We start from the raw sequence: 11,696 nt of genomic DNA, 5'->3' as shown, positions 1-11,696 counted from the left end.
GGTAAAATATCACATTCATGTGAAGAGATGGACGAAAGCTAAGCCAAACTATGAACATTTTATAAAAGCAATTAAACAATATTAGACAAAATCAAGAACAAAAAGGCAAGAAAGACAAATGAAACTTTTTGTTTCTTTAAAATTGTTGTAACTTACCACTGGCATTTTTTTCCTTTTTGTTTATTTATTTATTTATCTTTAATTATTTTAAATTTTATGTTTATTGATTTCCACTTGTTGCGAGTTGTATATTTATCCTTGTATAATTTTGCATTTCTGAAAGAGAAAAAAACGGGTAAAATAAAGTATGCACGTGACGAAAATGACTGCGGTTACGCCCACTGAGTGGCAAAAAGTCTTAGCATAGCGTGAAAAACGCGTCTACAATGGAAAAAGTAGTTGTGCGATCGACTATGCTAACAGATTCAAAAAAATATGGAGCGGTCTTTTTCCAGACTGCAAAAAAAAAAACACTCATAGGAGGAGTAAATCAGTAGCAGTAGCCATGTCAGGTAGGTAAATTTTTGTGATTAAAAAAATCCTCTAAAAATACACCAATGAATACCGTGTAACTGCAAAGTTTTGTCAGTGAGAAAGGTGGGATGGTTTAATAGTGTTAGGCAAGACAAACATGTCAGGAAAAGCAATGTCTGGCCATATAACAATGTTTACAGACTGGTTGTTTGGCAAGTTGTTAGGGTCACTGCTAAGGCCAACTAAATTCAATTTAAGCTGATAATAGTCAGTTTTACTGGCGTTATCGCAGGCAGCAGTCGCTATGTTTTGCCACTCACTCAACAGGGCGAGTTCCGGTGTGGTCACGTGTAAAAGTGACGTCGTTGCATACTTCAATGCAAGTACATTTGTGGTAGTACGTTGTCATTTTATGTGCAAATAAATGTGTAAAATAAATATACTATAATTAAAAGTAAAGTTCTATTTCAGTACTACTTCAGTGCACTTATAATACTAAATATAATAATACCTTTTTATATATATATATTTTTAAATATTAGGTAACAAATTAGTGCATGGAAAAGTATGCCAGCATCATTTACTAAGTGCACTTAAAGTGTATATTACATAATTTCCAGTGTTTAAATATCAGTGTTATATGCCATTGTTTTACATTTTTTTTTAATATAGATCTTTAATAAGAAAAGTTAGATTTAAAGATTTACCTTTAGAATAAAAGATAAAACACAGAAACTTCAGTATTCACTTTTTAAAATGTTTTTAGATGTATCCTAATGTTTGGAAATATGTGTGCTAGAGCCGTTTGTGGGTGCACTAGTATTATGCATTGAAAAGTTGCATAGATCCCCTATAGCCTTTATATACCACCGTCACCAGACCTTTATAATTCTTGCACACTTGTCCCTGTTTCAACACTGCTTGTCTGTATACAACATCTCCCTCTGCAGCAATCCAATTCCCATTTCTCACAGCTCATCCAGACATAAAATACACATTAAAGATGCTTTAGGTAATTCTGTACCCTCACATCCATTGCATACTTTATTGTTAAAAAAAATGATGAAGTCTATTTATGCATTTAATAGTTTTTAGGTGTTAAACACCTAAAGAGCCATTGCATTTGGTGTTTTAGTGCAAGTTTAATATTTTTGCACAACCCCTCCCCCCAAATCTGTTTGCATGCTCACATGCACATACTGCAGAATGTATGTCTCACATTCCGGGCACATGGCAACACCAGCTAAATATAGCCTGCCAGCCCAATAGCATGCTGGGATCAGGGTTTCTCTTGAACGCAGAATCCCCATCACGTATCGCCTCCCCCTCCCCTCCTCTCGTGTACCGGGGAACTCGATCCGGTTGCCAGAGGCAGCCGTTCATTAATGCTGCGTGCAGCAAAATAGAGTCACTGTACAGATCTCTGAGGACTTCACTCCCTGCAACTGTGATGTTGAAAGCATCACGCTCTAAGAGTCTGTGCATTACAAAAATGATCATGTGTTGTCTCTCTGAAAGACATTCTTCAGCAAAAATGAGTTTGATGAATGACATTAAAATAGTGGCACCTGTCCATGGTAAATGTGAAGAGCTACACCTGTGGTTCCTCTGCTATGACCTTGAAAACTGACTTCATACAGCCAATTAAAAATCAATTTGAATAACCAAAATGAGAGGAAAGGTCTTCCAGTGTGTTCAAAGGTGCTATTTTAATATTTGGTTATCTAATGCATTGAAATTCAGACATTGTTAAATTATGGCCCATGCAGGTGATCGAATACCTTTTAGGTATTTTTATTTATTAGACGTTTTTGTTTCTATTTTGTCTCTTTGCATAATATTTCTATTTAATAATCATTGCAACATACAAGTTAATGCACAATGAATCATTGTAACATGACCAATTTTATTTGCATTAATAAAACATTACCAAAGATTAATAAATGCTTTTTACAGCAAAATACTGTAGAAATAAATAAGAGTAAAAGTCTAGACATTATTGACCAACTAGCCAATGTAAAAATATTGTATGTACCAATATTCTGAGAATAGGAGCTGAGGCATACTGAATTTTCATATAGCTCTAACCAAATGCAAACATTTTGGTTTCCTATTAGGATGTCACAATATCACACCCAACAAAACAGACCCAGACTCCAGTTGCGTGTCTAAGTCTATACGCTTATGCTTAGAGACAAACTCTTAACCAGTATGAAGCATTTGTAATAATCCCGGATTGATTTGGCAGAGGTCCCGGTATGGCATTACGTCCCGTGCCACTCCTGATTGCTTCCTGTCCCCATGTGTCCGCAGTCCCACCCCATCTAATTCCTTCTGACATTCCCATGAGTTCCGATGAGAATGACAGTCATTCACTATAGACAAATGCTGCAGACATCTGTGATGCTGGAAACACGATGTTGACTTGTATAAAGCAAAGGATTTTACTTACGTGACAAAATTTGGAATAAGGTTATTTTATGCATGTATAAACAAATCTGCATTTCATTATGGGTCAGATTACCAGACCGGACTTAAGCCTAGTCCCAGACTAAAATGCATGTTTTACTTGAAAACAGCTTGCACTGACCTATCTTTAAATATATCAGTGCCATTGCTTTGTCTCAGGATGCACACCAGTAATGTTTTTTGTATGGTATGTTTGTAAAAACTACTTGAATCTCCTAATATCACAAAATCTTGGATTAATCTAAACCCTGTCTGGGTAAACACCCATATTTTAATATATATATGCTTCAACAGAAAAATGAAATTTGTAACACACATACTGCTAAAAAGCCTTTTTGATTGAGATGCGGATGCATCATTGTGCTTTATTGCCAAAACACTTATTATTATTTAGTATTATTAATAACCTGCATTAAATAACTATATTAACATTTTAAGATTTAAAAAAACTATTGGCTATGATACTGACCTAAAGCAACAAACACAACTAATATATAAAAACAAAAAGACACCAGACCAAAAAGTGAAATTACTTTCCATCATTATAATTTCCTTTATTCTGTTACAAACATACATAGCATTTTCTAAATATAGACTTGTAAATCTCCAAAAAAAAAAAAAAAAAACTAAAACAAATGGTTTAGCCATGGGAAAAATGGAAGACTGCCCGTTCTAATGGAGGCAGTCTGTCATGTGGGCGGGGCTTGGTGGGATGGGCGGAGATACTTTGAGTATCCGAGACCTGAGCTCTTGACAGTGTCCTGCAGTAGCCATGAAATCCGATGTGATCTCTCTCTCTCTCTCTCTTTACTAACCTTCGGTATCAAGTAACATAGAAAATGAATCAAGCCAAAAATATATATATATAGTGAGAATGCCAAGAACCTGAGTTTAAAGGGCTTTCTCACATTAAAATCTCTGCTGAAAACATAATGTATATATATTTACTGAAAAAATAGCTTGATTGTGTTGCGATCAGGAAAACCATGTTTAAAAAACTTCGCACATGGATGCTGTAAAGAGCTCGGGTGCGTCACCTGGAATACCGTGACATTCTTTCCAAAGTTCTCCAATGTTTTCGTACAGAGGTATTGTTCATTTCAAAACTATTCGGACACATGGCGACACCCCACAGAACTTTGCACAAATCCCAACCTCAGGAAACAGGAAGACAAATCGGTCAATTGTAAGAGTTGGTGAAGACCCTGACAGGAAATGACCTCACGATCCCATCCGTCTGGATGAGTATTGCTTCCTGTCCCTGATTTCTTATTGATAAGGCGGTGACAAAACACAAAGCTTTACACATATTCTCATATATATATTTATATTTAACTCACATAATACATCTGAAACAAACACAGCCAAGTTCAGTCGAAAGAAAGTCCATTTCTGGTGCTTCTGCTTGACCAAATCTTTAATAGACAGGTCAGTTAAAAAGTGCTGTGAGATTTTACACCGTCTTGACATTGAGCAGCCTGAAGGATTGCCTGCACTTATATACAGATTAAAGTGAAGAAAAATGCGGATAATAATGAGGGTAAATGGCTTATTGTTAAACATCTGCAAAGTGTGTAAGCTATGAAAAAAACTCTCAAAAGTGCCATGCATAGAAGAAACATTTTGTATGTGGTACCAAAAAGAACCTTTGCGTTTCAAAAAGGTAAGAAATGTTTCCATGAAGAACCAAAAATGGTTCTTCTATGCCATTGCTTTGTAGTAGCGCCTTCATTTTTAGATTGTAGTCATCTTCAATGCAACGCATTCACCATTAAACATTAAAATGATCTGTTGTTATTGAGATTTAGACATGCCACTACAAACACAACTGCAAATATATCACAAATCTCCTTTACGTAGTAAAACGGCACTGCAAACTATTGCATTGCGAGTAAGATGAACAGCAGTTTGGGGGAGCATGTGGGGGGACGCAAGAATGTCCTGCCAACAGCTGCTGTGTCACGTTTTGGGTTTGCCGTTCAACCACTAAAGCCCAAATTTAAATGCAAAATATTAATGGTAAAGCATCAAACGATGTTTTCTGGTTTGCTATACGGCTGCAGCAGCGTTAAATGTGCTCTGCTGATGTAATAACATTTGCAGCAGCACGCGGACGCTCAACAATCGGGCCCTTGTGTCTGGCCACACACGAGATTTAAATCCACAGCTGAATCCATGAGCACCGGGGCAGGAATGCTCAACCTCTTCACGCTTCTCGCATTAAAATAGCCGGCCTGCTAAGTCAGCTTGCTGTTGCGGAAAAACAGCTGCTGCGAAAACCGGTCTGGAGAGGCGCAAAGAGGGACATGCATTCGGTGAAAACCAGCCTTGGTAGAAAATAAATCGTGCCAATCGTCTGTCTTGTGTTTGAACAAAACACTGGGAAGGTTTTTGATGCCAAACTAGGTCAAACAAGTCTTCACACATCAGCACAAAACAGCTTGATCTGGAGTCAAACCATATCAGTGTTCACACCGCTCTATGTAGTTCATATTCTTACTAAAGTGCACAGATGAAACGTTTTCAACAATCATACCCCACTAGTCTACTTAAGTTATTTTGTAATGTTTGGTGAACGGCTAAACAGAAGAAACGTGATGATATAGGACACTATGCAAGAGAAAGCAATAAATTAAATAAAAGGTAGGCCTATATGCAGAGAAATGGACTTTACTAAAAGACAACTAAAAACTTGATATCTATAGCAAATAAAAAAACCACAACACCACCACGACGTGTGCGCTGTAAACACAAAAGGTTGTTGGAGAAGGAGTTTAGAGGATGATGTAATGTTTGGTTAATCTGAATCTGCGATCAAAGATGCATTGCATTGATGATTTTTAATTCTGCTATACTCTTTCACAAAACAAATACACTGGACAACTTTTCAATCCCAGCTTATATATATTTTTTACAAAATTAGCTTCTTGAGCCTTAGTAATTCTTTAGTTCATATATAACTTTACTTTGTGTATTCAAAAATATGCTGGTTTACGTATTCTCTGGTAAAGAACAAGTTTCCATAAAAAAAAAGAAGTACACAAGGGAAAACATTTGAAAATACACTCATGTAGCTCAGTCCTTTTATATTAACTTAATATGGAGTGTTATTACACTATAGCTCTATAAATCTGTTCTTAAATATTCAGAGGAAACCTATTAGCCCGTTACCTTAAGTCAATACAGATTTGGACCCAAAAAACTGTTTGCGAGTCAACCCCAAATCCAAAATATCTCACCGGTCCCCATAGCAATAATGCTTATTATTTATAACATTGGAAGTGTTTAACTTCCATTATATGTGTGACTATACAGTAACACGTGCAGTGAATCTTTTTTTTTTTTTTTTTGGAAGACACTGCATGACAGATTCTGGCCTTCTGAAAACAAATAAGGGGACAAAACTTTCCAATCTGTATTTAAAACATTTCATTCCGAGTCATTTCATAGATGAACACGTCAACTTTGACCCACTAATAAAAAATTAAAACAATAACTTAGGAGACCCATGGGAATATCTGCCTATAAAACACAAAATAAAATAATCGGTATAGTCACATTACGACAAAATGATGAAGTTCTTCTGATGCACACATTTTGAGTCCCATTTTGAGCAGGATAACAGGAGACAACCATAAAGACCTGTGACACTATATATATATATTCTTTCTTCTAAATCTTTTACACCCTTATAGCCTGATGTTCACACATATAATGACTGCTTTCAAATTCAGCAGTCCTAGTGATTGATGTAATAAAAGTTTAATTGTTAACTAAGACAATTAAACTTGCTGGTTTAACAAGACTGGGCACCACAGGGTCACGGGCCATCATTTGCCCAACCATGGCCATCTACATATCCACTGAACCCCCCCACCCCCACCCCAAAGCACATACAAACTTCACAGATCTATGTTTCTGTCAAATGAATATTAGGCTATGCCACAATATTTTAATAGGCTATTTGAGTTCAATTCATGCAACTTATTGTTTCTCCCCCTGTTGAACTTTTACATCAGTCATCGTCCACATCGTCGCCCTCCGACTCCTCTCTCCTCTCGTACATCTTATCCCGGTGTCTCTCCTGGATCTCTTTCATCTCCTCGGCATAACGACAGAAAGCTCCTCCGAACTTACCCCAGGCCTTGAAGGGGATGGTGATGGAGTTCCTGTAACTGGGCTTGACCTCGCTGACCCTCAGGAACACCCCGTACTTGTTGGACCCGACGTCGAAAAAGAACCTCTTGGAGTCCACCATGATGGAGGTGCCCTCGGGCAGCTCTCCGTACCCACCCGCGGCACCGGGCCCGCCGCTCAGCTCCTCGTCCTCCCCGCCGTAGTCGTCGATGAGCTTGGCCAGGGCGTCCCGGAACTCGATCAAGCCTTGCGCCGGGAGCGCGATAGTCTGGCCGGACTGCACGCCGGCCCCCGGGCCTCCGCCGACCCCGAATCCCGGCCCTCGGTTGACGGTCTGGCGGATCCGCAGGAACCTCCCGCGCTGGTTCTCCTTCAGGTCGAGGTAGTATTTGCGGTTCTCCCGGACCAAGAACTCGCTCTTGAGCGCCCGCCGCGGCCCACCGTCGTCACCGCCGCCGGACGACTGCGCAATCTGCTCCGGGCTGCTGGGCCCCAGCTGAGCGTAGTGCTCGATGAAATCCCCGAGGTAGTCGCGGAACTCCGCCGCCACGGACATGGACAGCGTCAGGCGACTCTTGGAGCCCCCGGCGCCCACCTCCGCTATCTTAATGAACCGACCCTTCGAGTTCTGCTTGACGTCCAGGTAGAAGCGCTTGTTTTGGATGTCCAGGCGCTTGGACGCCAGCTCCTGGGTCTCCTGCTCCCGCTGAAAGTGCTGGAAGCCCCCACCGCCTCCTCCTCCGCCACCACCACTACTACCACCGCGCTCGCTCCCACTGTCTCCATCCGCCATCTTCGCCACCTCCAGCCAACTTCTCCCACAGAGAAACGTTCCTCTCTGCCTCTGTTGCGGCGCACACGGTTGTCAGCACCACGGTATTGGACTCGCGTATGCCAATAATGATGAGTGCGGACGCGGAGGCTCGATCATAGGTCGGAACGTATGTCATTCGGCCGTGAGGGAGGTGCAGTCGGGCTCCATTGGTCAGGCACATTTCCTCCTCCTGCGCGTCTATTTCCTGCACTTCCATCCCATAATAACAAGTATTTTTACAGATTAGTCATTTACATAACAAAATTATATCCTTGTGTCACTCTGAAAAACACGATCGTATTAATTTTCATTTTAGCATAAGATTACCTAGATTATCTTTATTCATATATTTAAATGACTCACATTAAAGGAAGATACAGAAGACACTATAGGTAAATTATAGTTTTCATATAATTTAATAAAAATGCGTCACTGAAATGTTTCCCGTTAGTCTTATTTTACCGTTTGCGTAATTTAACCACAATTTATGTTGTAATATTGCAATTATGTTTAAACACCAGCCTTCTAAACCATAATCGTACCATAACTTGACATTAACATTATAATCTTTATATACATTGCAACATCATAAAAGTGTAAAATGCTTTACAGAGCACATTGTAGTACAACCCAGATCTGATCCGGGAAACGCAATTTCTAATTGGCCCTTAGATTATGACCTTTTGTGACGGAATATAATTCGACAGGTTCATTTAAAACACTCGTTCACGACCAGCAAAATTTAAATAAACTATTTTAAAAATATGCACGTTCCCAAACACGCATGAACTATATTTGTCCACTAGGTGGACTCATGTTTACCACTTTTCATTTCTCCTAATATTTTACACTCAGACATTTTTAGATAAAAATGTCATTTTTTCACAAGTATATTTTTGATTAACTGTAATTTTCAAACCACTTACTTATGATAAATCCTTACGATTAATTTCCCCCAATTTCCCCGTCTCTCTAAATTTATTAATATTTTACGCACTTCGGCTTTGGTAGCAGAATGTCATGTGCCACTCGTATAAAGCCTCAGATGTTATTTTAAATTAATGTCGAAGTACATCGAAAACATTATAAAAACATTTAATATATTATGCAGCGAGGATGCCTTAACGCATGCGCACAAGAATAGTGCGCTGGTGGTCCAAGAAAAAAACCCGTAAAAGCACCCACGTATCAAAAAGCACAGTGATTGGTTAAAAGGGAGTTTTCAAACCAAGACGGAGTTCTCTGATTGGTTGGTACGCTGCTCCGTACCGCGCTATCGGTGAAGTGGAGATCATTGTGTTTTCCCTCCGTTTCGAGTGAAAAGAAGTTGATCCGGCGACATGGTAAAATCTGATTTGGTGTTCTTAATTTTTAAATGTAATGCACATAAGACCACCTTTTTTGTTATGAACTGTAGCGATGGACTATTGCGGTTAAAATAGGCGTGCAGTGTGCGGTTTTACTGTGTTTTGGTGAAAGTGCGCCTGCCATGGCAATAAAGTGAATGTAACTTAGTGCATTTTTATTCAGTGTTCAAAACAGCCAAAAAAATGCATATGTGCATTAGATAATAATTAAATGATTTTGCTCAAAACTAAATTTTGCACACGTGGGATATACTTCAGTATTTTGAAACGGAGATCGAATAACAATGAGAAGTGGTCTTGGTGAAAATAAATATAAGGAATCTAAATAACATTTGCTTATTTTGATATTATATGCAATGTAATTTTTTTGTTTATTTAGTAAAAAGTGTTTAAAAAAAACCGTAGTACATGCTACAAAATCTAGATCTAGAACTTATACAATATATTAAATGACGTTACACATTCACTATATGCCTTTCCTTCATGTATGCATTTAAATCAGATTGCATTTTGCAAAGGCTTGTTTGCTTGTTGTGTTTTTGTGTTGCATTAGTATGAAGCAAAGATGCATTACTTACATTAAACATGTGGTTTCAATGAGAGAGATTAATAAATTGTTCTTGTGCTTTCACAGGCAGGTGGCAAGGCTGGAAAGGACAGTGGTAAAGCCAAGGCGAAAGCCATATCCAGATCCCAGAGAGCTGGTCTGCAGGTATATACTCCAATACATTAAGATTTTACATAAATTACCTGCCTTGTATAATGCTATTTTCTTATATGTGTTGATATATTTTCTATTAAAACAGGATGTTGTGGTGGGACACATGGAAATGCTCTTCCAATTAGCCAATACCATTTAGTTCCCATCCTAGCTACTATGTTTTATATTATTTACATGCATGTCAAAACCAAAAACTCCAAGTCTGATTTTACTCCATCTCTTTAAGTTTCCTGTAGGACGTATCCACAGGCACCTGAAGACTCGAACCACCAGCCATGGTCGCGTTGGTGCTACAGCAGCGGTGTACAGCGCAGCTATCTTGGAATACCTCACTGCTGAGGTAATGTATTTGCTTGAGCGCAGTTTCTTAGTTTTGCAAGTAACTTTTAAACTCTTAAACTATAAAGCAAACGCAACGTCATCTTAAAACCAATGCTTGTCCTTCCTGAGGTGTTGGAGTTGGCTGGCAATGCCTCTAAGGATCTGAAGGTGAAACGTATCACTCCACGACATTTACAGCTGGCCATCCGTGGAGATGAGGAGCTGGATTCGCTGATCAAAGCCACCATTGCTGGAGGAGGTGTGATACATAATGCATACACCTGCATTGTTTAAAAATCTAGCTTATTTTTGTGAATTCTTGCCATCTTGATATTTATGACTTGTTTAAGTCACATGGATCGGTTTCCCGGACAGGGATTATGTCTAGTCCAAGACTAAAATGCTTGTTTAAGCTGCCTTAACTGAGAAAAGCTTGGACTGACATATCTTAAAATATATCTGTGCCATTATTTTGTCACACCAGTAATGTTTTTGTAAGGCCTAGTCCTGGCTTTATCTAAACTCTTTCGGGCCTGTGGTGTTGGTTTTAATGGGATCTTTTCTTTTCTACAGGTGTGATTCCACACATCCATAAGTCTCTGATCGGAAAGAAGGGCCAGCAGAAAACTGTATAAGATGCGTTATTTCCTGCCTAGGTCTCTGTAAAATACGGAGCAACAGCATGCTGGGGACAATTGTTTGGTTACATTCCCCTTTTTGTTTGGTTTTGTTTTAGCGTAGTTTGATATGATTCAAGTTCATGTACTGTTTTCATGGTGGGAGGGTTAAAATCTGTTCTGGGCTAAAGACTTTTTTTAAGGTGGTTAAGAAATGGGGATTTTTGTGGTGTGGGTTTTGTTAATGGTTTTTGAAAATCTGTTTTATACGTTTAAATAAACTTTTTCTAAATATTATGCATTTCTGTGATTATTTTGATAATGACCCTATTTTGAAAAGCCATGTACAGCTGTTGAGAGAGATTTATATTGTATTTATCTTTCTGTAATAAACTGTACTGTAAACGTCCAAATTATGAAATAAATGTTTTTAAAAAATAAGGCACTGTGTCTAAATCAAAAAAACACATAAAGGTAAAATCATTTACACATGTATATATTTAAGAGTAAGTTTATTTTTAGCTTTAAAAAACTCAATCTTAAAGATTTCTGAAATTTTCTTTGTAAAGTTTTAGTTATTCAAGAAAACAATTGAATTAATTGTATTATTTTTTAAGTATAGATTATGAAACAAAAGGGTAGGTTATGATGTGCAGAGAAGTATGCAAGTCTCAATAAATTAAAGTATGCTTTACCCTAAAATTATTTAGCTTCAATATAGTAGGCTACTCAAGTAAATTACTTAAAAAAGTTTATACGCCCGAAAAAAGCCATTC

The 11,696-nt window shown here is 38.3% G+C and overlaps 2 protein-coding genes across 2 annotated transcripts; one reads left to right on the top strand and one right to left on the bottom strand.

Moving 5' to 3' along the window:
- Nucleotides 1–3,467: 3,467 nt before the first annotated feature.
- purbb (purine-rich element binding protein Bb) lies at nucleotides 3,468–8,038 on the bottom strand. Its single transcript, XM_055207540.2, has one exon. It carries the CDS (start codon nucleotides 7,871–7,873, stop codon nucleotides 6,959–6,961), a length of 915 nt encoding a protein of 304 aa, XP_055063515.1. The 5' UTR covers nucleotides 7,874–8,038; the 3' UTR covers nucleotides 3,468–6,958.
- Nucleotides 8,039–9,085: 1,047 nt separating this feature from the next.
- On the top strand, nucleotides 9,086–11,217 carry h2az2b (H2A.Z variant histone 2b). The gene is made up of 5 exons (XM_055207541.2): nucleotides 9,086–9,237; nucleotides 9,896–9,973; nucleotides 10,209–10,322; nucleotides 10,433–10,562; nucleotides 10,877–11,217. The coding sequence occupies exons 1-5, from the start codon at nucleotides 9,235–9,237 to the stop codon at nucleotides 10,936–10,938; spliced, it is 387 nt and encodes a 128-aa protein (XP_055063516.1). The 5' UTR covers nucleotides 9,086–9,234; the 3' UTR covers nucleotides 10,939–11,217.
- Nucleotides 11,218–11,696: the final 479 nt, after the last annotated feature.

The sequence above is a fragment of the Misgurnus anguillicaudatus genome, chromosome 12 (assembly GCF_027580225.2).
Source record: "Misgurnus anguillicaudatus chromosome 12, ASM2758022v2, whole genome shotgun sequence".
In the NCBI taxonomy this organism is placed as follows: Eukaryota; Metazoa; Chordata; class Actinopteri; order Cypriniformes; family Cobitidae; genus Misgurnus; species Misgurnus anguillicaudatus.
Note: the sequence above shows the minus strand (reverse complement) of the source record. Positions and strands in the feature narration are given on the sequence as shown.